Source organism: Podarcis gaigeae (assembly GCF_964106915.1).
Source record: "Podarcis gaigeae genome assembly, chromosome: 9".
Classification (NCBI taxonomy): Eukaryota; Metazoa; Chordata; class Lepidosauria; order Squamata; family Lacertidae; genus Podarcis; species Podarcis gaigeae.
The window spans coordinates 29,297,934-29,324,438 of NC_139685.1; the positions used below are offsets into that span (position 1 = coordinate 29,297,934).

General features: G+C 39.2%; 1 protein-coding gene and 1 long non-coding RNA gene across 3 annotated transcripts in view; one reads left to right on the forward strand and one right to left on the reverse strand.

Annotated features, from left to right (window-relative positions):
• The window catches only part of LOC310852524, a 108,549-nt gene that overhangs the window by 80,664 nt on the left and 1,380 nt on the right, over positions 1-26,505 (reverse strand). The window contains exon 3 of the long non-coding RNA XR_014568202.1: positions 18,854-19,074. This is a non-coding gene — a long non-coding RNA (uncharacterized lncRNA). The remainder of the gene's footprint in view (positions 1-18,853; positions 19,075-26,505) is intronic.
• PDLIM3 (PDZ and LIM domain 3) lies at positions 1,697-25,809 on the forward strand. 2 transcript variants are annotated; one of them, XM_083755923.1, is made up of 8 exons: positions 1,697-2,134; positions 8,855-9,006; positions 11,155-11,239; positions 16,822-16,889; positions 20,943-21,206; positions 22,474-22,604; positions 24,034-24,145; positions 24,718-25,809. In XM_083755923.1, exons 1-8 carry the CDS (start codon positions 2,042-2,044, stop codon positions 24,905-24,907), a joined length of 1,095 nt encoding a protein of 364 aa, XP_083612049.1. In that variant the 5' UTR covers positions 1,697-2,041; the 3' UTR covers positions 24,908-25,809. The 2 variants fall into 2 exon arrangements, with proteins under 2 accessions (XP_083612049.1, XP_083612050.1); XM_083755924.1 differs by lacking the exons at positions 16,822-16,889; positions 20,943-21,206 and adding an exon at positions 15,953-16,140 and having other exon boundaries at positions 1,705-2,134.

Genomic DNA, 26,505 nt, shown 5'->3' on the forward strand with positions numbered 1-26,505 from the left:
ACCAAGCAATCGTTTAGCCCAATAGTTTCTATAGGTACCATCAAGCCTAATTCCAAAGTCATATGATCATGTCTCACTTCAGGGATTAAACGTGATACCTCACTCCAAGTAATACAAGTAATTAACTACTAATTTACAGCCCTACCCATCATGAACTGTAATTCATTAACTCCCAAAAAGTAACAGATCCTCATCAAGTGCTTCAGGCAGCTCATCTTGGATGTCATGGAAGGATAGCATATTGTTAGTTATTTCATCTATTATTGTTGTATTTTTATTTCCATCAAGAAGCACATGTGGGATTTACTGTTTCAAGTGCCAAAATAACCTGGCCAGCCTTGAATATGCTTTGGGTTGCCCTGGGCAAGATAAAGACACCAACAAATGTAATCAATAATAAATAATAATATTCTGCACCTTGATTTAGGGTATGTCTGCATCACTACATATTCCACATCCAGTATGCTCCTACTGCTAGTTTTTGAAGCCACGTTAGCCACAATCCATATCAATCCTGTAGTTTCCTGTCAAATACTGCTGATTCATGTGTTACTTCTAAGAGACCACCTTCCATCCAAGCAGAAAACTAACAGCATTCACTTAGTACTTCAGAATGGTGTGAACAGCTTCATTAATTGGGAATTCAAGCAGGTTGCAAGGGAAAACTTAAAAGATTGTGCATGCTTGGTGAAGACATTCCTGCCCCATCTCTGATGCGAACACCATGCAAATATGGCTTGAAACACCACGGGGGGGGGGGATATATTTGCTACATTTAAAACTGCTAATGTGAACATACCCTTAGGGAGAGCATTATTTGTTATTCTGCCTTGGGCTGCAAAATGTCTTGAGCAGGCCGTGAGTGCTTCATTGTAAATGCCTTCTTCACCTGCTTTGCAATTTTGTTCTGTGATGGTAACCATATTGGCAAAAAAAACCTTCATCATGAAGAGGGGGGGGGGAATCAAACCTTTACATTACACCAAATCACGTCAACGGCATCCAGAGCATGAATTGGGGACGCCTAAATTCAAATCCCTTTGCAGCTCTGAAGGTCACTGCATGGCCTTGGGCACTCTTGTCATACAATCCACCTCACAGGGTTGTTGTGAAAACAGAATATGATACCCAGAGTTCTTTGGAAAAAAACCAGAATGCAAACTGTGTGAAATTCAGCCTTTTCTCTTGGCCAAAAGGCAGGACAAACACACTAAGAAATAAGATGAATTCATGAATAAATCTTATAGTAGCAATTTTAAATATTAATATGAAGAAAAGAGATGATGTGGGAAGTGAATAGCAGGGAAATGAGTGCTTGGCAAACTGTCTCTTTTGCAAACCAATTATTTATATAAAATAAATATATTGCCATTTTTAATTATTATAAAGTGCCATCAATATGCATGATGAATTTACAAGGGAACAGGGACTTTTCCTGAATAACTTAACCAAAATTCAGCACATAGGAATCAAGGGAGAAGAGTGGAGGGAGGCAGAGGCAGAGGCAGAGGCAGAGGCAAACTAAGGAAGACTATGTATTTATTTATTCTGAGGTGCGTATTAATTGACTGGCAGGACAGCCAGAGAGTTAGAGAGCACAGATTCGGTGGTCAAGAGATGCACAATTCAATCACCACATCATCAAAAAGGAAGCCGGCCAGTTTTAAGAGGCCAACAGGAGGCTGTAACCCGAAGCCCCACTGAGTGCAGGCTTGGGAGACTCCTGGGAAACAGCTAATAAGCTGCTTGGGAGTTGTAAAGTCCACAGAGCAGTGTCCAGGTTTTAGTTTACCAAAGTTGGTACTGCTCCCCCCTCTGAGTGGAGGCAGCCTGGGACTGCTGACGTCACTGAGGAGCAGAGATAAAGGGGTGATATACAGCAGCTGGAAAGCAAAAACTTCTGAGGCGTGCTGGAGAGAGGCTCTACTGCTCAGTCCAGGGAACCACCGCTAAGCTGACAGGAACCCTTTCTTACAGAGATCTAGGGAGGAGGAAGAAGAAAAGGGAACCATTAAAGATACCCTCAGAAAATTGCTGAAAAATGCCACAGAACGTTGTCCTCCCAGGACCGGCGCCGTGGGGCTTCAGGCTGACAGGAGGGATAGATTTTAAGCAGCCGTTAATCATATCCAGGGTATGTCCTTTTCCCTTTTCTTTTCTTTTTCTTACAATGGCATCCTTGAAGTTGTGGAAGTGTGGAGTCTGCAGGAGGTGATGGTGTCTTGCTCATCCTCAGACAAGACATGCTTTGCTGAATGCTTTGTATTTTTAAAGAACACAACACCGGTGGTTGTTAATTTTGCACTGTGCAATCAATGGTTGAAGGGTTTCTTTTAATATGCTTGTCAAGAAGAGTGAGCAGACTTGACACTGCTATTTCTTCCCATGCACCCCTTACTCTGATGTAGTATTCATCTACCCAACCACATGAATGATTACCAGTGCAATCCTAGATATGTCTCTTTAGAAGAAGAAAACCACTCAATTCAATGGAATCACTCTCAGGTAAGGGGACACAGGATTCACTGGACTGCAGTCCTGTAATCCGCTTACCTGTGACCCCACTGAATCCAGTGGGATTTGGAATAGGGCCAAATTTGCAACACAATTTTGCAGTGCAGTGCCCCCACCCCCCACCGCTTAGCTTCAGACAACCTGGAAGAGGGCATTTATAGAACTGCTTAGGAGAAGGTGGGACTACACCTTTTCCACCCCTGCCCCCTCCCCATAAATTCTGCTAGAGAGCTTAAGCTTGGGTCTGACTGCCAGCCCCAAACTTGAGCATTTTCTTTCTACATGAAGGGGAGTCAGGGTTTGGAGACTAAGAAACTGGAGAACGTGTCTTCTTTTCCTTTGCTTCCTCCTGTAATATCTTGATTATTCACACCTCCACTGCTTTCAGAGCCTTCCTCCCACCTCCCCTGTGGACATAAATGAGAGAAACCTGTAGAAAACAATGGATAAATTCAATTTTTTGCATACTTGAGTTTCCTCCTCAAAAAAAGCAAAATGTAGCAGCAAATACAGGAGTTCCTAACCATAGCATTAATGTGAACCTAGAACTTCCATCTCTGATGAAATAAGATGTGTCTGTTCTTGCTTTCTCCATATAGGCTCAACTAGTATCATATTCTGTATGTCCTGGAAACTCACAGGTTCTTCTTGGACCATTTTGGGGGTTTTCTTTTAATTTACAAACTTGCATACTTCAATCTACCCAGGGCTCCCTCAAGTTTATAGAAAACACCTCCTTATTTTTGGTTGTGCTGTTTTGCTTTCAAACTGAGAGGTACACAGCCACCCACTTCACTTCACCTAACTGGAACTCTAATGTGCATATGATAACTTGAAAATTAAAAAGGATGTTGTCTTCCCTGTTCAAGCACAAAGATGGCATATATAAAGAATGGAACATCATGCAAACTCTTCAAATGAAACCCTTATGCTACTTATTCTAGTGAAAAGAAACTCAAGGAGTCAGAAATTTGAGGTAGAGAAGCCAGAGGGGCAGAATCCTTTTCTAGCCCACTGCTTTTCCATTTCATCACCTCCTCAAGCCACTCCAGATGTGCATCTCCATACAACAACACAGCTGGGTGTCAGTTAACTAGTTTAACTAAGTTGTACAAAAGGAATTTGCAGGATACCTTCTTGGGGAAAGGAGCTATACATATTCATTTTCACATTTAGGGTAAGTTCACACAAAATCAGCATAATGAGAGTTCACGGGGAGAGTGGGGTAATGATGTAATTAGTTGTGCCTAATAAGGGGACAACTGAAGGATCAAATGTAGACATTTCTGAGTGCTATCTTCAGATATTTTTCAAAATGATTACACACTCACTCTGTTGGTTTGTAACTGGGAACTTGTTGACAAGTGGGATATACTTCCCTAAAGCAAATCAGGTTAGTAATTTTATTGAGTTCATCTAGGAGCAACTTAACATGTATATTAGAATGCTAACTCAGAGAGTCTTCATACTGAATCAGTTAAGGTTACTTTGCTGACTTCAAAAATCAGCAAAGAGGTGATATAGTTTTAGGATTGATTCATTAGCAACAAACTATTTCAAGGCCACGCCATCTGTACACAACGTCCTTTACAGGAGCATAAATCCTTGTTGAGCCATCCAGACTGATATACATTTTTGCCCAAACATGCACAGCCACTCCATATATTTATCCTGAGGCAGCATTCACAAGGATGTGGAATGTTGACATTGTGGACAAAAACTGTGAGACCTAATTTTGGAATTCACATTTCTGCATTTTCCATTACTTTATAATGCTGATCAAATAAAGTCAGTGCCAATGCCTTATGCAAGAACTGTGATTTCAACACCTCTCTCATTTATTTCATTTTACTGCATGCATTTTACTGCATGCACAAGTAGAATTAATTGGCCACAACCTTGAAGACCTCTATGGACTGAAAGATAGGATAAATATTTGAAATAAATAACAAAAATAAAAATGCTCCTGCTAAAACAAAGTAATTTAAATCTCACTGAGGTCAATTGAAATGACAGGCACATCCTTAACTGACATCAATAGATCTTTGAAAAGTGATTAACAGTACAGCCCTTTGTTGGCTTACTCATAATAGATTCCCATTGCATTCAGTGGTGATTACTCACAAATAACTACGCACTGGATCGTAGCCTTACAGAGCAGATCGTGCCCTTTAAGTGTTAAAAATTCCATGATATATACTTTCAATATCACTATTTTACAAACAACTTCAGTTTCACTAGATGCTACAGATACAGCTAGTATTCCTTGCAGAATGAGAATATCTAAACGTATTATCCTCTCAAATTTGTTGTCTGATTGAAAAAGTACAACTACACAAATAAAAAATGCCAGTGTAAGGAGTTGAAGAATTATTGCTGACTTAACAGTATTTCAAATGAGAACTCTTGAGTTAAGGTACTAAATTTAGGGACTTAAAGAAAAACCAACACAGCTAGCTAGTACCATAAACAAAGAGTAGTTTGTTTCACCAGAACTCCATGCACTCTGAGTGTTTAACCTTCATAAAATGCACAAAGCACATGTAAGCTGACGTGGTGCATACTTATGGCATCTGACATGGACACACTGGAGAAAGGGAAACAATGTCTGAGCTTAAAAACAATAGAAGACACTGTGGAGTTTTTGGACTCCTATTGCCTTTTATGGCATTATAAGAGGGAAGGACTTTCCATTATCTCTCAAGAAAAGTATTTTAGTAACGCTAGGCTTCTTGCCTGCATTTGTTTACAATAAGCTCAGTCAAGTTTAAAGTTCTATTAACAAAAGAGGAGCTGCATTTATACCTAATTTCTGAGAAGTAAATTGTTTGGTATTATCTGAGTCACTGTGAGACAAGTAGCTTTGGGAGCTGCTGAACAAGACTCATTAACTGTCTGTTTCAAGGCCTACTGCTCCGCACTGCAAGGCGTGTTTACATAAAAAGACAAATGTGAAGACGGATGCCTTGAGTTTTACTGGTACATCTGTTTGATGTTAACATATGTCAACTACTTTGATTCTTTTTCTCATTTATATGTAACAGTTCAGTATTTAGAAATGGATCTCTAAAGTGCGGGCCCAAGCCCCGGAATACTTTAAATCAGTTCAATAAAACATTAACTCCTTGATCCAAAATATATGGATTTATCAGAGCAAGTTCTAAAATCAATGGCCCTAAAGCAGCTTAGGTTAACCATTTTTAAGGTAACTGGCTTGAGGGTATCTTGAACTATCCACGTGCAAACCATAGGAAATATACATGGGAGTCAAATTATTTTGTTTGAGAAACAAAACACCAAACCGTAGCATTTTATAACCAAGTACAGGATACATATGCATTTTTGATAACACTGTGTGAACACAAATTTAAATTTGAACAGTGGAAACACAGTAAGTGCACAGTAAATGGAAGTGTGAACACAGCCACAGTTACAGTTTTAAGAATACATTTATCTCAGGTTGAATGTCTGCATGCACTCCAAATACCGGTAAATGAAGTTGAGCTCCTGGATAATCAGACTTTCCCTATACACTTCAATGGAAGGAACAAGCTCTGTGTGAGCATCCCTTTGCACATCCAGAACTGAACCATTATTTGAAGTGAGTGCTGGAACACCTGAAGATTGAGTGGGATCCATATATACCATGGACAAGGAACCTGCAGCCCTTCAGAAGATGCAGTTCCTGTCATTCCAGGTCTTTGGCTACATGGTGGGACTGACTGAAGTTATAGCTCAACAACATCTGGAGGGCTGCAGGTTCCCCATGTTGTACACATTAAAGGGAGCCACACCTTCAAAGAATAATTGCATCAAGGCAATAGTGTCTACCATACATTGTATAGTTTTAACTTTTCACTATCGGGAGCTTTTAATGACAACTTATTGGACTTTTCTAAGTAAAGGTATTTACGGATGAGGGACTTATTTCCTAGTGGCTCAGGCTATCATTTTAAGAGAATTGTACTGAACCCTTAGGAAAATGATACAGGACAGATCTATGTTTTTCAAGATGAAGATGTACATATTTTTTTTAAAAAAAAATTATTTAGCTATGCCAGTTTCCCATCAATTTGTGACAAGACAGCATGATCATTCAAAAATAGCTTTCAAATTAAGCAATAAATCTTTTTGGAATTGATTTTCTAGTAGCGTAGAGTTTTAAACAGACCATAGCAAAACAGAGTAGCCTAGTCAATCAGGTAAAGACTTCACAAGGGAGAGACAGAAGGGGCTACTACCACCTGTTTATCTAGAGAAGTGATGTCATAATCAAAAAGCTATCTGTGGTTACCCAAACCAAATACAGTAAGACAACCCTCTGGAAGGTTTCAAGCAAATGTAAAACCTCAGGGCAGATAATCCTGACAAGCTAAGTATAGAAGTGGATTGATCTGCAGCCCAATCGTTAACATACTGCACTGCTTGCTTGAAGGCCACCAAAATAAATGCAACTAAGGCAAAAAGAGCAGTTTGTGGATTAATCAAAGCATGCTAAGAGACAGTTAAGCACATCAATGCAAGAAGCAAAATATTTCCTTGTCTAATAACTGTGAGAAGCTGGATTTACAGATTAGGCAATTGACAAGTAGATTACAATTATTGTCATGTTTCACAAAAAAGCTTTATCAAGCAATGATGCTTCCAAGCAATAGCTCTCGCTCTCTCTTTTGAGAACCAGGATACACACATCAGTAAGAACCACACATTAGTAAGGCAGACAACTTTTATTCCCGAGTAGGGCTGGTGAGCACTAATGGCATGACAGGTAGAAATCCAACATGGGTATGCATAAATTTTTTTAGCACATCAGAAGCTTTTTCAGTCACACTAGCTTTTCACATACGAGGGGCGAATTATGTAGACAAGGACTCTCCTATCTGAAGTGTTAACTGGTACATTAAAGGGAAGGCTGCACCAGATGAGATTTCTAAATGCCCTGTGCTGTGCATGGCATTGTACTGAAACTGCAACATAACAGAAATTACCCCTAATTATAATTTAAAAAAATTATAATTTAAAAAAATAAATCCCCAAAGTGAGACTATATTCTCTGTTTGGTCACTTTGTGACAATGACAAAAGTTTGGAAACTATTTCAGTTGTCTGAAATCTTTATTTCTTGCTACAATTAGAATCCCACCTTTTCACCAAGGAGTTCAAGGTGGTGTACATGCTTCTCCTCCTCTCCATTTTATCCTCACAACAGCCCTGTGTGGTAGGTAAGACAGAGAAATAGTGATTGGCTCAAGGTCACCCAGTGGACTCCATGGCTAAGTGGAGATTTAAACCCTGGATTCCCAGCTTCTAGCCTGACACTCTTACCACTGTGCAACACTGGAATGTGCTGAGGAGGAGATCAGGTCTGGAACTTCCAAAACCCTTAGCATTTGCTCAAGCCAATATATCACTTGCTAAACTCTGTATCAGACATACTTCATGTCTGGTATTTTTTGAAGAGAGAAATATTTCTGGAATTCTTCAGCCTTCTAGAAAAGGCTTGTGCAGTTTAACATTCTCTTTCACAAGGAGAGGTGTAGAAACCAATAGGAAGGAGTGGTTCATGGCAGAAACTAGTCCCAAGGTTGCCAGGCCGCAACCATCACCCACACCAGACTTGAGTGAGCAAAGTTTGCTATTTCCTCTATTTTGTAATTATGACAAATTTCAAAAGTATTAAGCCAACCACAAAACCTGTTACATGCATAAAACTGGATAAAGCACAGCAAATTATATAACCTGTGTGCCAACCATCATCACCCCATCCATATGCAAAGCAAATAATGAAAATATTAGAGAGCAAGTTTCTGTTTTATACAGCCATACTGCTAAACAATGGCATTATAATTCCTATAAAACAATGAGAAATCTATATTACCATTGAAGATAGACTTGTTGACTCATGGTCCCTTGCTGCACATTCCATGTCATGCAACATAATGTAGATGACAGTTGTCTGTCCTCACTGGCAGCGCCAAAACTCTTCTGAACATAAGCTTTTTTTAGTATTTTAACTCTTGACATGTTTTAAACTATTGCCGTATAATTTTATTGAGTTTTTTTTGTAAACAGCTTTGTTTTTTCTATAATCAACAGTGTATAAATTTTATGAAATAAATAAATAAATGCTAAAATATCAGCTAGCACCAAAATAATAATAAAAAATAGAAGCTAATGCTTACATGCCTGTCACAATCAACTACAGTTCATGCTTGAAATTAAGTGAAGTTCCACCACCTCCCTTATTTGTGTCAAAATAAATTGCGCTGAAATCAATACAACTTCTTAGGTGGAAACAGGTCTACTTATCATTTAAAAGAAACATCTTGTGTTTCTTTCAGATCACTCCAGGAAGCAAAGCTTCACAAGCCAATTTGTGCCCTGGTGACATCATTATAGCTATTGATGGCTATGGCACAGAGAACATGACTCACAATGATGCACAAGAGAGAATTAAAGCAGCGTCACACCAGCTCTGTCTGAAAATTGAGAGGTAAGATTTCACCATATGCTTGGAATACAATACAGCGGTACCTTGAGTTACAGACACTTCAGCTTACAGACTCCACTAACCTAGAAATAGTACCTCGGGTTAAGAACTTTGCTTCAGGATGAGAACAGAAATCGTGCAGTGGTGGTGCAGCGGCAGCGGAAGGCCCCATTGGCTAAAGTGGTACCTCAGGTTAAGAACAGTTTCAGGTTAAGAACGGACCTCCAGAACGAATTAAGTTCTTAACCAGAGGTACCACTGTAATGGATTCAATGTTTCCCATCTAACTTAAAGTTTGCCATTATCTGATGATTACAAACATTTATAGCCATGGATACAATAGATTTAGATGTTCTTGGCATGATAATGTGGCAAGATTGCCATGACAATTCCTAGTCCTGTTTCCCTTGGTGTAATATATCTTATGCAGCTTCTCAGACTATTTCTAACTAAATAGTCCCACTGATAAACAGCACTGCTCCTTACAGGTTCGAAACAAAATAGTACTTAGTTTGGCCTTGAAGGGAAGGCACACAATGGAATGAGGCTGTCTCCCAGGCCACCCATCAGTGGGTGATTTGAGAGCAATAAATGCTAGTCAAGGGGCCAATCAGGCAGAAGCTAGCAAAGTAAGGACAGGGAGAAAGCATGAGCACAGAATAACCTGCTGCTCAAGAGTGAGCTGGAATTGGATTGGGCAATGTTTAGTTAGTCAGGGCCCTGCAGGACTCAACAAGAGGAGTGTGAGACTGCAGAAGCTGGAGACAGTAGCTGGATAAGATAACAAGAAATTCAGCAAAGGAGTATGACTCTGAGGTATAAGGAAAGTTGTCTCCAGGCCCAAGGCTGCTGGTTCAAATTCCAGTATGCTATTGTCCATGGAAACTTGGGGCATTGCTTCTTCTCACAGACACCAAAGCAACCAAATTCTAAATCCCAGCTCAATTTGAAGTAAAGGGCAAAAGTTTGCATTTCACCTAACTGCATTGTAAGATATAGGCCACCCATTCTATTCTTGATGTTACCATTGTCCTTACATGCTTCAGCTTTTCCACTGTACACATTCTTACCAAGCACAACCTTTTCTTTTTTTAAAAAAAAAAACCAAAACAGGTTGATTGTATCCATTTTATGTTTTGTTTAAAAACAAACACTTTGGATTCAGAAGTGGCTCACCAGTTGGGACGCAGCCACTTTGCTAGCTTCCTGGTAGGTGTGTTGCTGTTGCTTACTGGGAGGGACAAGGCAGTGGGGAGGTTGGTGTGGTGCAAACACACCAGCAGATTAGTGCCAACATCCCCACTGCCTCTCCCCTCCTCTCCCTCTGAGTAAGCAACAGCAGTCCATCTGCTAGGAAGCTGGTATAGTGGCTCCACCCCACCCAGAAAGTCACTCCTGCCTGTACTGCTATGGGGTGCTCCCAGATAGGTATTTATTGAGGGATCAGTGCTGCTTCGGCAAAGTTTTTCACAGCATCCATACACATTGACTTCAAAATGCCAGCTTGCATCCCACCCACATTTAATTTAGATTTACCCTGTCTGAGACAATTCGGTTAAGTTGACATAACTTGTTGCCAATGACGCATTTGCAATACAGTGGTACCTCGGGTTACATACGCTTCAGGTTACAGACTCCACTAACCCAGAAATAGTACCTCGGGTTAAGAACTTTGCTTCAGGATGAGAACAGAAATTGTGCTCCAGCGGCACAGCAGCAGCAGGAGGCCCCATTAGTAGCTAAAGTGGTGCTTCAGGTTAAGAACAGTTTCAGGTTAAGTACGGACCTCTGGAACGAATTACGTACTTAACCCGAGGTACCACTGTATTAAACCCCCATTTGGAAGCATCATTAGACTTTCACAATTCCTCTTATCTTTCTTTTGCCACAAGTAAGCTTACAAGCATTATCTGAAATTTTCCCTACTCAACAAAAACTAAAGGACCACTGTCCTATTTTTCTTTAGTTACCAATTCAGTACTGTCTACTTTTCATGTAATATTTAATATACAAATAAACAGTTAACTTATTTAAAATATATGTTTTCATGTTGTGATAAAAGGGAGACAAAAGCTTTGGGGGCTTTGGGATTACATAACACATTGAATGCAGATGTGCTATATTAAGGATTCTTCATTTTTCACCCTACAGGGCAGAAACAAGAATGTGGTCTCCACAAATAACAGAAGATGGTAGTCCACATCCATTCAAAGTAAACTTGGAAGCTGAACCACAGGTAGCAAATCACTTTAAATCAGCAGCATTCCCATTGTATTTTGCAGCAGCTTACTTACATCTTTATTATGTTTCCCAACATCTAGTTAACCTCCTGCTAAACATAAGATATCTTAAAGCAGTACATCCCTATACTTTTGTATGAAAAACCATTGGAAGCTGTAAGATTCTTACATCTGTTCTGGACATGATCTTGAGCCATTCAATTCTTAATACCTCAGATGTTCCAGAGCCAAGTCCCGACACTGAAAACAGCTTCTAGGGAAAGGCCCCAAGGACCCCTGGTTAAATTTACCCATCCTCACTCACCTGAGTATCACACCTAATCCAAATAAGTCTACTGTCTTAACCCAGGCCACATCCGCACCATATATTTAAAGTACTATTACTGTATATCACTTGAACAGCCATGGCTTCTCCCAGAGAATTCTATGAATTGTAGTTTGTTAAGGGAGCTGAGAATTGTTTGGTGACCCCCTGCCCTCGCAGGGCTACAATTCCCAGAGTTTCCTGGGAAGAGGGACTTATTGTTAAGCCACACTGGGAATTGTAGCTCTGTGGGGAGAACAGGGGTCTCCTAACAATTCTCCACAGCCTTAACAAGCTACAATTGCCAGAATTGTTTGGGAGAAGCCATGACTGTTAGTGGTATAGTAGTACTTTAAACGTATAATGTGGGTGTGTCCCCAAATTGAAATTTTTAAGTCTCAGAATTCCGAGGGAGTCTTATCTTCCTTGATCAGGCAGAAACCCTCTACTGTATTCTCAGCCTAGTTGATTTACAGCCATCCTGGATGTAACACTGATGTAACTTTCTTAACAATGCATGCTTATGGTTAGTTAGTGTGTGACACTAAACCGATTACCTATTCGGGTAGCCATTATTCTAGATGAACTGATCTGAAGTAACTTGTGATATCTGTTAGGGGCACACCACACCGTGAGCTTGAATAGTAATAATATTTGGAAACTAAGGCACGCATAATAGAAATACTGCATTGTTTGAAATCTCAGTAAAAAAATAATATGTCAAAATCAAAAATACTGAATTCATTTTACAATGCTGAAAATGGTCTTTTCAAACCACACATTTTAACCTATACAATGCCATCCTGATAAATAGGCCAACTGGTTTATTTGAAAATACTCTTCTGATGCTTGTAAAATTCAAAAGATGTCCACCATTTAGAGCTATCTGTGTGATTACGCCCCTAACAGCTTTGTTGGGACTTATAAATTATGTGCAGTGATTACTATTTAAATTTGGTCTTGAGTTCTCAGTGAATTTATCAGACAAATCAGACAAATTTTAGAGGTTTATTCATATGATAAATGCAAAAGCTGGACTGTTGTTTTTCTGTTGCTTGCTTTGCCATTTACACTTTGTGCACATGGTGATATTTCTAGAAACTAAAATTAACTCAAACTCATTGCTGCAATGATATACTTTTACAGTAAGACATTACAAACATGATGTTGTTATAATATGTAGTCTTTATGCACTTCCATCTGTAAACTAATCCCAGTTAAAAACTAGTTGATTATATATTTATCAAAGCTAATTTACATATACAGTAACATGGTTTCTGGCTATATAGGATTTACTTGCATTCTTAGAAATGCACCTTGATTCCACAAGCACATTTACTTGGAAGTAAGCCCCACTGATAGTATAAACCTTTGCATTTATCAACCATCCCATTAGGTTGATATACCAAACAAGTGGAAATCTTGCTCAACCTGTCTGGCTTTTGAGATATTAACAAGTATTTCCCACATATTTTTAAGCATATCTTCTCAGCTATATGGACAAAGGGTGGGTGTTTGAATAAAAAAATACAACTGCAGATGTTATTGTTAGGATGCTGATGTGCTAAATATGGCATGCTATGGGTTTGCTGCATTTGCTTCTAGCTACAGAATGTGCACAGCTGAAACACATGGCTGAGTTTACAATATATTTCAATGCCAGGTGTGCCCACACTATTTAAAGATTAGTTTACTAAATCAACCAAAATGACTCAAGCAAGTGAATAGCCTTACTTAAGTAGGCTGTAGATCTAGGTTTTTGGTTTCAGTGGCACTTTTGTCCTTTGACTTCAGTGATATTGGAATAATTCTATTTAGAACTCCACACTAGGGTGTTTGCTTATATGCTGGGTCTTTTTCAGTTTAGTCTTGTCTACTTTTAGAACACTGATCTAGCGCGCACATACCTATTATGTGTCCATGTCTTTTTTACTGAAGGTTAAGCTGATTTGTGGCTGTGAGACTTTTCAAGCAAATATGCCTAGACGTTAGTACATGTGGAAAATAGATGCATTTTAAAAAATTTAAATGGTTATTTAGCCTTTTCATTTCAAAAATTGCTGTGGGCTCTGCCAGACAGCTTATTTATTTAGCATAAATCTTGATTTGCTTGCACAAAGCTTATGCAGAAATTAGATTATTTCTGGTCTTTATAGAGCATTTGTTCTGATGCGTTTGTGGGAGGATATACTACAGGGGTCAGCAAACTTTTTCAGCAGGAGGCACTGTCCCTCAGAGCTTGTGGGGGGGATGGATTATATTTTGGGGGAAAACATATGAATTCCAATGCCCCACAAATAACCCAGAGATGCATTTTAAATAAAAGGACACATTCTACCCATGTAAAAACACGCTGATTCCCGGACCGTCTGCGGGCCAGATTTAGAAGGCGATTGAGCCAGATCCGGACCCAGACCTAAGTTTGCCTACCCATGATATACAACAAGGAGAATTCATCTTGATTTGCTTACAGTGTGTTTATACATCTTCCTGTGAATCATTTGCTTATTCTATGCTATTTACCTATCACTTTCCAAACTGAAAAAGTCAGATTTTTTTTTTAATGGCTATGTTGTGCTAGAGTACTTTGATCCACACTAATTGCACAAACCTAAATTTCCTGAAATGTGCTTGAATCCCACCTGCAAATTATTATTAGGATTGTCTCAACACTAGCCTCTAAGTGGTAAACAATAAGGTTACAAAAAATTCAATAAGCACAAATCAGGTTAAAACATAAAATCAGAAAATCTTAGCATTAAAATGCCTGCTAAAATAAGAAGTACCAGAAGTTAAACAGAGAGGCAGACTGTTTGATCCCAGCGAAGAGCATATTCCAAAGAATTGGACCCACAATACTGAATGCATAGCTATGAACTGTGCATGTGAGCTATGGGGGATCACTAACAGTGACTCCCCCAAATATCTCAGCAATTAGGCAGGGATATAAGGAATCAGTGGTCCTTAAAATATCTGACCCCAATTGTTGTCTTGCAATTGTTGAGATTTGATTAGAGGCTAGGAGAGGATATGTTTAGTAGATTTTATCCTTCCTCACATTGTTGAGTTCAGCAGAGTGCCATTCCTTTGCCACTTAAAAGGGAGCTTGTATAAGCTAGTTTTAGCCTTTTAACATTAATAAACCAGGGTGCTTTAAGGCAGGCTGGATTTTCCTGATATTACCCACCTTTTCCTCCCCCTCAAATAATAACCACACAATAGGTTTACTGGAAAAGTTAAAATAACATTTACTCACCCAGTCTACATCTTCAAGAACAGCAGTTACAGCAGCAAAATGTAGGCAGGCTTAAAATGCTATTTAAGTTACTAAGATACATTAAAGGCTATCTTAGAGATAGAGTCTGAGCTGGAGGTTACAGGTATTATAAGAAAAAAAGGTGTGCCCAGGAAGGGAGGAGCATACTAAGTTATACCTCTTCCTGTCAGGACACAAAAGGGAAGGGATATCACAGTCCTCTCTAGTAAGAACCGAAGGAAAACTCTATGAGCTTCAGCCCCTATTATGTGCCTAGCTAGAAAAACATGAATTTTTGATTTGACAGCTATAAATATCCTGCAGTAATTAATACAAGAACCTTGAACCTGGCCCAGTAATATATGGATAGCCAGTGCAAGCTTTTAAGCACTAGAGTCATGTGCTGGTGGTAGTTTGGCCCTACTAGCAATCCAGCTGCAGCATTTTGACCCAGCTGGAGCTTCCAGACTGGGCCCAATGTTGACTCCACAGAGAGCCCTGTGGCCAGGGCAAGCAATCCATGTCCAAGACTGACTGAAAGTATCCTTTCACAATTTAATCTGAAACATGTTTACTCTGACATAAAGCCTACTGATTTAAAGGGGACCTACTCCCAAATTAAATATGCATAGGATTGCAGGTTTCTGTTATTTAATCTGAGACAGAGAACCCCCTCCCCAATCCCTGATAACGTCTAGCAATCCAAACTATGTCATTACATGTGTAATGCAGAGTTTTGCCAATACCATGTCCCTTTATTGGATGCAATTTGCAAGGACAAATAAACTTCAATGACAATGTGAGTTGACTCATATTGGGATTACTAGAAGTTACTGGGGAAGACAGAGGGCACAGTGGCTGCTAATACTGACTGCACCTCTTATGTAATATCTAATTACAGCCATACTTAGCTGCACAGCCAAATTTACAGTTTCTTCTACAGAAATTAGCAATGACATGTTATTGTCTATAAGTATATATCCTCCCTATACTCCTCCATATATTTTCTATGGTGAAACACAGGATGCTTGCTTAGTGGTTTGCAGCAAGATGCGTTTTATTAATAAGTAGCAGCATTGCCAATTGTGCTTGTTATTGGCTTTAATGTGCATTGTAGCTTTGTGTATTTTGTCTGCCTGTTGTGCACAGGAATTCAAGCCCATTGGTACAGCTCACAACAGAAGGGCCCAGCCTTTTGTTGCAGCAGCAAATCTTGATAACAAAAGACAGGTGGTGAGCTCTGCCTATAACTCTCCCATTGGGCTGTATTCATCTGGCAATATACATGATGCTCTTCATGGACAGCTGCGGGGCCTTATCCCTAATTCACCTGCAAAGTAAGTAAGATACTCTAAGATGGTCTTTTGCTGCAACATCTTTTTAACTGGCTTCATGGTCTCAAGTCCAGCTCTTGCTATTCTTTTTTCTTTTTTTCCTGATGCTCAAAATATACAAAATGTTATTCAAAAAATTTACCTCTAAAATGAATCTTCAAATAAGCAAGACCAATATTATAGACATTTCTCTTTCAGGGGGTTGGCTACACAAGACATTATTATTATTACGCACATTCCAGCCAAAGCTAAATACTGAAGGCACATCCTATGTGCATGCACACACAAGATGCACACAGGAGCAAGCCCCATTGGTTTGACTTACTTCTGAGTAAACATGGATAGGATCAGGCTGCAAGTCTTATTGATTGCAACAGGCAATATATATAAAAATGGTGTGCAGCCTCATCCTATGTGTACACATATGTAAGTCCCACTGTGTTCAATGGGACATATTCCAAAGTACGTGAGCTTAGGCTTGTAGCCTAAAAAGTTAACTTTGGCTTGATTGTTCCTATTGTTCTCTTTTTCTCACAATAACATCAGATGTATTAATGTTACTACTATATAACTTACAACTCAATAATTTACAACATGTATGTTAACTAATCTTTTCTGGAAGCAAACATGCTTGCTTAAGTTAAAAACAACAACCCTGTATTTCCTTTTCTTCTTCTTCTCCAGGACTTGGGCTACTTTGAACACAAGCATAACATTCGGCCCAAACCTTTCATAGTCTCAGGCCCGAGCAGGTTATAACTTCTCTGTGTAATCTGTAACTGGGTGCATGGTGTTTTGTTTTTTAATGAAAACAGTAACAATGCTATTTCAGTATGTTGTAAAGCCTTCTAATGAATAAACGCTTGCTTTGCAGCACCTATAAATCTGAGATCAAATGCCATCAAATGCCAAAAGAAACACCTGTTTCATTTGTCATGGAGAATAGTAGTGAAAGGGCACATTTTTTGTGCAATTATTGATCAAAGTCACAACAATCTGCCAAGCAGTAATATGCCTGCAATCAGGTTAATTTCAGCTGAACCTACATCAGAGAATTATTTGGCTCATTACAGAGATCAAAACTGAAATATCACACGTAACATTACTTACAGGGCTTTAAAATATGTAATAACATACATACAAACAAACTACAACAACACTATGATGTTGGGCTAGAAGGGAGAATGAGAAAGGAGGGAAGGACCTCATACGGAACCTCCACAGGCTAAGGCTACCCAGTGTACATCCAAGGACGCCAGTGGATAAGAACAAGATGGCACTCTGATGAAATAGAGCAGGGATAGTTTGATAGGGATGTTTCTGTCCTTTATGGAATGCTTAATGATGATTCTTACACAATTCTTCAATGGAGGATGTGACGAGGGTTGAAAATGGAGAGCTACATATGTTTATGTCCTGCAGGGAGCTGACCATTTTGCAGTTAATGTGTCATTAACAAATTACACATTGATACTCTCATTTTCTATTTCATAGGCAAATGATACTATTTTGATTATTTGGTTAGATTGTTTTACACATCGCCTTTCATCTGAAAATCTTAGGGGTGGGTAGCAGTTAAATTCAGTAAAATACAGTTCACATCCATACATACTATTAAAAACACAATAAAAGCAAAATAAGTTACTAAATGTCAGTGACCATTCCCCCAAGTCTAGATTAAAAAGCTACGTTTTGAGCTTTTTAGAGTAAGTGCCAACTGAATTTCAAGGGACAGGGAGTTTCAAAGCCAGGGTGCCACCACAGAAGCTGGCATGCTCATCACCACTCCTAGTGCTGAAGCACTAATTGCGGGGCAAGGGCTGGTGCACAATTGGACTGCTGGGCAGAAGTCCAGAAGACCAACATCAGGTGGAGCGAGATATGACGACAGGTGGAACCACCTTCTGACTTTTTGTAGGCAAGAAGGCAGGCAGAGTGCCTCACTTATAGTTTTATAAAACATTTAATGTGTCAACATGAATAGAAGTTATTAATGTTGCAGTTGCTGTATAAGGGATTATTATTATGACCAGAATGTAACTGAAATTAATAAGATTTTGGAACGCAGAAATAAAGAAAATCATCAAACCATCAATTCTAGCATGCGGGGGGCCACCTTATCTCAATTATATAATTCGGTATTTGAACGATTGGTATTGGTAAGTGTAGTATAAATTGGTATTGTTATAATGAGGCTATTATTAGATTGTAATTGAAAACTAATAAAAATTATTATCAAGGCAGGCAGGCAGAGGGAGACTGGCTGAGATCAGTCTGAGGTTGTTGGGGCAGTACCTCGTATGCCCTAGGACCAGCGCCAACAGGCAATAGCTAAGGCCTCCCTCGCCAATCTCCCGAGTTGTGTTGTAAGAATAAGTTGTGTTGTGTTGCAGAGTATAGTTCCATGCTGAGCATAATTTTTGAGTTTACATAGCAACATAAAATATCAGCTGGTGGGCATCTGAAATATTTTGCTAAATGCACTCCTCCTCTTTCTGCAGCATTCGTGAGCAGTGCCCTATTGCTTCTAACAATACCTGGCTGTTAACAGTGCACTTCAGCTTCTGGAGTTAACAGCATCATTATTGACAAGCTTTGCTCATGCTTTCCAAACATGGATCCTGGTTTTATTTCTGAGTAACGATGTGTGGCTGTATGGCTATCCCCTTGTATGGATATTTAGCTTGAGTGATCTGGCAACTGTAAAGTTTCTTACTTGCTTTGGCACATGTGCAGCTCTTCTGGAATTCTTTGTCTTGCCTTTGATGGTAAGGAATGCACTTTTCTTAAGGCAGTTGACAACATGGTCCTACTTAAATTCCACATGGCATCCCTGAGGGAAGTTAGTTCAACGAAAAAGGATCCATGATGTAGACAAAGCTGCCATTTAGCTGTGGGTGATATTTCCCTCTTTAAAATATTTGTGACAGTAAACACCTGAAATTCAGTGAAAGATTACAAATAATGAATATTGTGAATGTCTGAAAACTCAAAGAGCTATCAGTAGATGCAGCAAATAATCTACATGTGATTGCCATCAGTCACTAAAAGTGGTGAATCAGAAATCTGGTTTCAATGTTCCCAAAATTTGGCATTGTGAATGTTCACCAAATTTGGGACATTAAGGTTCCAGTCCAATAATTTTACACCCTAACAGTCTGGAAGGCAGTAATATGCACTGAAATCAGTGGGGCTTACTTTTGAAAGAGGCATGGGATTGTTCTGTAAGGCTGCAGTCTTTTGCACACATGCAGAGTATAATTTCTTTCTGACGTAATATGTTTAGTAGGATTATGCTGCTGTAGTATTTACATATTAGTCCTACAGCATGTTTATCCAGAATTAAAACTTTATTATTTTTGTTATATTTCTGCTAAATAAGTCCACATCCTTAGAGTAGTTTCACTTATCTTAAGAAACGTTAGTGTTGGCAATAGAGGATGTGCAGCTGAACTGTCTGTTCACTCCCCACAGTTTCCGTCTAACAACTAAAAAGGGAACTTACACACCTCTCGTTCCCTACTATGGGCACCCCATGGGCATCTCACCATGGGAGAAATGTACAAGTTGCCCATTTATTTCTTGCCAATTGCCTCCTGCAATATTCAAAGTTACCCCTGAGCTCCCATTTTAAATTAACTGTTGGTGATCAAGGGGGTTTCTATCTGTCTTAGTAAACCATGCTTAGGAGGCAGATCGTGCCATATAACTATTATAGGGCTTGTCCACAACTGAGCATTACTGGGTATTTAGCTAGTAATCCACTCCCCATCCCATTCGAATTAGACTCAAGTAGTCCACCCCACATATATCTGAATTTGTGCATAGAAATTTATAAAATAATAACAATATATAATAAATACATTAGGAGCAACTTGAGTCTTTCCTGTTCATACTACTAGGCATTCCCTTTTGTGTTTTGCCTCAGATTCTCATTTGTTGATTCTATTGGTAATGTTCCAATGGCTTTTAAATGGGTAAAGAAGGCACAGCTTTTCCTACCACAGTGAGATTTGTGTCACATAGCAATTCTGAACCAAGAAAAAAATATGTGGTCAACTGCTAATACAGTCCTAGTCTATGTAGTTTGTGTCTTGGACCATTGAATATTTAAAATTGAGGACTCTAAATTAAAAACTGACAAAGAATGCAATCCAAATCGAATGCAAGATTTTGTAATCCAAAACGAATGCAAGAAGAAAATCTGACACATCTGATTATTTCTGTGGCATCAAAGACTAAATAATTAACAGATCTTCAGACTTGCTGTATTAGCATACTGGTGCTTGGGATGACTTGTGGTGCCATTACCTCAATGTGTTCTTAGGAAACAGATTCCACTAGTGCTGTTGCAATGCTGTGAAAGCATCATAGTTATGCATTGGCACAGTACTGGAAATATCAGTATTATCTCACGAAGTTGTTATTTTATACATACGATTGGCAAGAGAAGTTTTAACTTCCAAAATTTCTTCTGATTCTGATTTACTGTTCGAATCTGGCCATTAACCTGTGCCATCCTTGATGTAATTATGTGCTGAAGGAGGTAGTATGAGACAAACAAACATTTGATGAACTATAAAACTTCTAAGTTTTGCATAATAGTTGTGATCTCTTTAAAATTATGGCAAATTATACTCAGTTGAAAAACACACAAAAGTTGTGTTTCATAAAATGTGTTTTTCTTGCATTTGATTATTTTGGGTGCTTTTGTCACTCTGGAGAATACTTCTGCTCCCTGTTATTCATCTTCTTTTCCTCTCTGGTTTGCATCACGTATTTTTGTGTACTGGTTTTTGGCACAGTGTTTGCAGCACTCCTTCCGGTATTGACGGCGGCAGCGGACGTAGCACACCCTCTTCAGTTAGCACTGTTAGCACTATCTGTCCTACCGAATTGAAAGCTGCAGCTAAGATGGCCCCCAACATTCCTTTAGAAATGGAACTGCCTGGTGTCAAGATTGTACATGCTCAGTTTAACACACCTATGCAATTGTATTCAGATGACAATATTATGGAAACACTGCAGGGGCAGGTTTCTACAGCACTGGGGGAAGCCACCCCGATAAGGTAATCCAAGCCACAATGTATGGTTAGCTTATTTCTAAGGCATGAATAGTGCTGCCATTATTGTTGCTTCATTAGTCGTTAAGGCTTTTAAATATATCGAAACCATGCCAATTTGAAAGTCAATGTGAAATTCTGAAAGTCAATGCCTATTTAGTCATCAATTTCAGTGGGATAAAGACTGCCACCTTGGTGAAAATGTTCTATGGAAGATGTGCAGATGGACAAAATGTAGCCTAAATTGAGAATTATTAGAACCACTGTGTCATGCCAGGGAGATTAAAAATGAAGTTTGGTTAGGTTTCATATAAATGTTTTTAGGTTTGTGAAAATTTTATGCATTCTAACTTGTGTTTAAATTAGGGACAAATGCTTGAAAGAAAATATTGTGACTTCCTAGGGAAATGAAGAGTTTTAAGTTTGGTTAAGTTTTTATATAACTGTATGCAATTTGTGTAAATGTTACTTTGATATGGGTATGTAGCTCCCCTTATGTGTCCAGCTCCTACTTTGTGATAGTTTGACAACTAGAGACTTGATAACAAATCTCAATCTATATGCACTCAGCTTGTAAACAGTCACAAGAGTCCCATAATTGATGTCAACAGGAAATGAGACATTCAGATAAATTGCCATATGTATAAATTACATTTACATTAAAGTATATAGCAATTGTCCTGCTAATCTGCTGGAAACTGGGCATCTCTAAACTTTTAGAATTTTGTGTGCACTCACAAAGTAGCTACATTTTCTGGACAGTGATTCCCTGGGGTGTTCATTAAGTGAACTGACTTTACCCATACTGCACTCCTGGACTAAATATTTATTTATCATATTACAAGTAGTGGCAAGCATGCTTTTGGGAACCATTCCAGTAAAAAAAAAGCTTTGAGTTGTTTTTGTTGATGGGGTTCATTTTCACCAAGTATGAACTTGGAAATGCCATATTATACCCTAGGGGTATTTTGTGTCTGGTAACTAATAGAAGCTTTTAACCCTTCTTGTGGGATGCTCTAGTTGCCTATAAGATGATTATTAGAAATCAAGAGTTAAATCTAAAGTGATTAAGCTTTAATTTCCTTTGGAAACTGGTAAACTTCATTTTCTGAGCTTTATATTTGTTCTCTGTGTAGATTTTATTTTGCACGTTGCTAGAATGGAACATTATCTGACTTCGTTCAGTTCTGTGCCTTCCACTTTTGTTTTAAACAATGCAATTATAGTGAACATTTACTGGTTAACTATCTCATACAGCTCATTGATTTTTCAGTGACCCAGTACCAGCTGCAGTGCCCCAGTCTGATGTGTATAGGCTGCTACATGATGATCAGCAAGGATCGAGTAAGCCACGTCAGTCCGGTTCCTTTAAGATTCTCCAAGACATGGTCTCTGATGAATCTGGTTAGTTGCCATTTTTGTACGGCATCTTTCTTCACTTACATTGCATTACATTTCTATGATGCAGCCAGGCACGTCACCTCCTAGGGGCAGAGGTTTCTTCGGCCCCCTTAATATATGCTGGTAGGGGGCCAGCCCCCCTCGATATTGAGAGGGCGGAGGAGGCTGAGCACGACACATTTCAGTGCCTGCCTCCTCCTGAGCTTGAGAAAGGAAGCTGCACGATGCAACTACCTCTCCTATGCTCAGGAGGAGCCAAGCACTAAACTGTGCTGCACTCGGCCTCCTCCTGCTGGTGCAACATTGCACATGCATCATGTGCCAGGCACATGACATCACTCACATATGATGTATGCCAGCCCCCAATCTTGCATGCAAGACAGCGTCTCTGGATGCAGCCACTGTGCTGAAGCTAAGCAGGTTTTGGGCTTGTTAATTACTTAACAGGAGGCAACTCAGGACATCGCTTACACATTGTCAAAAAAGAAGGAAGACATCACCAAAAAAGGGCACAAGCTTGCATAAAATGTGTGTGCCATGATTAACATATACAGATGTGAATTAAGAAAGAATTACAATAATTTAGCTAGACGTAAGATACTTCTCATTACTGTGGGGAACACTGTGACCAGGTGACCTGTGTGCCTACTCAACCTGTTGATAGGAAACTTCAAGGTTGCTGTTCTCTCTTCTTACAGAGATGGGAGACTTGGATTGGAGTGCACTTCAAATAAAATATTCCTTCAATGGGTGGGCTATCCCCTGATAGCCATTCAAATAGAGAACTGTAAACCTTGAGTTCCATAATGGAAGAAAGGCACTAAATAAAGTAAAGCCTAACTGAAACATGCACAGTAATACCAATATCAAATGTTAACCAAGAGAGTTAAACATATGCAGACCATGTGTTCACAGTAAAAATGAGAGAGGGAGATAAAAGTAGCAGCATATATCTATTGCTTAATTAAATGGAATCCCCTAACTTACTGAGCAGTCCCATAACTCAGAAGTAAATCCAATTGTGTTGAATGAGGATTGCCTCCTAGTGTTTATTGGAATGTGCCTAAGGGAGAGAGGCTATAGACATGGCACCTGCATATAATTAGTGAACTTCTTTTTTAAAAACAGCTTAAAAATTGAGGAAATCACCAATATTATGCCAGAGAATTTGGGTGGTTAAAATAATAATCAAACTTCATGTGTTTTGTTAGGGAATCCCTTGGGGTTTTTTTGGTTTATTTTTTGTTTTAATACTAATTAGCAATCTCATCTAGTAACTTTGCAGATGAGAATGTGACACTAAGGGAGTATTTTTAATAATTTTTCTCCTATGCCATTTTCTCCGTCTAAATTGCATTTAACCCAAGACACTTAGAAGAAGCCTTGAGCTCTGTCCTGTAAACAAAAGTGGCATCTTTTTCTTTTTCTCCAGATGGTCGGGCCCCTGCTATAAGGAGTGTGAAAGCACCAGTAACGAAGGTACCTGCTGCTGGGGGAAGTGTGCCAAAGGTGCCCTTGTGTGACAAGTGTGGAAATGGAATTGTGTAAGATATTTTATTTTAGTTCTAATTGATTCATGGCATAGGTCTTTGGAAAAGTTCACATCAATCTAGTGGTGGGTGGGTATCTGTGATTTCTCTTTCATGAAGTTAAACAAAATTCAAAGCATTCATACCTCTTTATAGAGCTAATTTTTTTATTACACATTTTTATGCATTTTGTTTTATTTTGTTGGTGCAGCATATATTTTTAAAAGGTTACATAAGGTTTGGGACAATGCTATAAATAAAGTCTGCATAGCCTGTGTTGCTCTAAACGAAATGTTGGCGAAGCTTCTTGATTTTACATGCTCTTCTTAGCTCCCACTGAAATTCAACCTCAGCAGGGTGCCTAACAGATGCTGTACAGATTGGCTGTAACAGCATATGACCAGGAGCTGCAGAGGTGAAGGTATCTGAAATTTACTTAGTGGTTTTCATCAGTCAAATTTTGGCTTGCAGGCATCTAGGTATATTTTATTTTTATTTTTTATTTTTAAGAAACCCGATTTTGTATATTCATAATTGAACTTTAACTTCTTTTATTTTTACCCCCCCCCCCTTTCTTTGATCTACAGTGGCACAGTGGTGAAGGCACGTGATAAGTACAGGCATCCTGAATGTTTCGTGTGCTCTGACTGCAACCTCAACCTGAAGCAGAAAGGCTACTTCTTTGTGGAGGGGCAATTATACTGTGAAGCTCATGCACGAGCTCGTATGAGGCCCCCAGAGGGATATGAAGCCGTCACTGTTTATCCCAAGGCTTAGCTGTCCAGAGAGACACAAATACCTGCATGCTCACATAAGGCACTATCCGCTTACAGCAGCAATACGACTGAAGGCAATCCAGCATTCTGCTTTTTAAAACAGGGAGGGAGACAGGATGGAGAAGTTGAGAGAAGGATGATCATTCTTGTAGCCCATGTTGGTATCTATGGGGTTATTTCCCAAAACATTATCACTATGGCTGCCAGTGTAATCCAATGAGTTATAAATCTGACATGCTATATTAAGATCCTTTGCAAATTGAGTTCATGTATAATACTATGAGTAATCTACAGTGAGAGAACCATACTGTATTTTTAAAATGTACCTCTGTTTCTCTGTACAAGTGCAATTAAATGGCTTTTTAAAAAAATACATGTTCTGCAGCAGCATTTACTCCCCAGGTGTTTGTTACCTTCATATCCAGTGGAAGTGGGAAGACACATTCAGGAATATAATGTCTGAAGAAATATGACTTGTGGTGGTAGAAGCAATGGTGGCAAATATCACAAGTTTTTAAAGAGGAGTGAAACAGAGGCAGATGTCTCAAATTAGCAGTTGTTGCATCTGCATAGGGCAAAATAACTTCAACTTCATACATTTTTGGAAGAAAACTCTGTGATAAAATAAATTTAAGCTCGTGTCTAGAGAAGTCAAGTGCAAGACTGTTGACAGGTGATGGCTAGTATGAAAATTGTATATATACCTTAATGTTAAGACTGTAGCCTACTTTATCTCCCTAAGGCATTGTTATTGCAATGTTCTGATGTAACCTATATCTTCACCTGAAGGAAAAACATCAGTCCTCAGACCCTTTCTAAACTTCCTAATCCAGGCCCCCATCTAGCCTCTGGCGCTATCCCCAGGCCACATCCCCCACCTGAAAATATGCCCCTTCTCTGGGAGACACCAAAATGATTTTTGTTGGGGAAAGAGTAGTGGTTGGGAGTACATTGAAAACAAATACATGAGAAGAGATTCCAAAAAGTACTTGTGAATTGAGTTCTCAGAGGAAAGGAAAGAGCTGGAGAATAAAGCTATCAGAGGGCACGATGCATATCGTTTTCCCAACAGAGACACAAGTAGCATAAGATATGTGAACCATGTTTGGTTGTGTGCCAGAGGTTTCTGCCAGCACACGGCACTTACTGTGGGGTCATTCGGCAAGTTAAATACAGGCTAGCTGTAGATGTTGGGGGAGAGATTAACTCTGGTGAGTTACCTTACAAGGACAGGTGTTTGGTCTTCCCAATAATAAAAAATCTACATTGTCAGTGTGGCAATCCACACAAAGAGAGCCCACACAGATGACCAAACTATCCTAGGGTACCTTGGTTATCTGTATCAACCTGCAGTGGAGTCCAGGGCCCCAAAGGCAACAGCAATGGCTTACTATATTTTGAAGTCAGTGAAGTAAAACATTATCATCTATAGAGGCCTCCCTGCCTTAAATCCAAAGTCTAAAATGACTGAATTGTACAACTGTCAACCTGCCAATTGCAGTGGTCAACTGAAAAATTGCTGCTATCTGGGCCAAACTATGCCCATCAGCTCCCTTATGCTATGTGTGGGGGAAAATAAAAGCACAGTTGCCACAGCAA

Coding starts and splice junctions, on each gene's coding strand:
- PDLIM3 (XM_083755923.1), top strand. CDS start 2,042: ATGCCACAGAACGTTGTCCTCCCAGGACCGGCGCCGTGGGGCTTCAGG. Junction 16,890..20,942: donor ATAGTCTCAGGCCCGAGCAG/GTTATAACTTCT, acceptor TTTTTGGCACAG/TGTTTGCAGCACTCCTTCCG. Junction 22,605..24,033: donor CATGGTCTCTGATGAATCTG/GTTAGTTGCCAT, acceptor CTTTTTCTCCAG/ATGGTCGGGCCCCTGCTATA.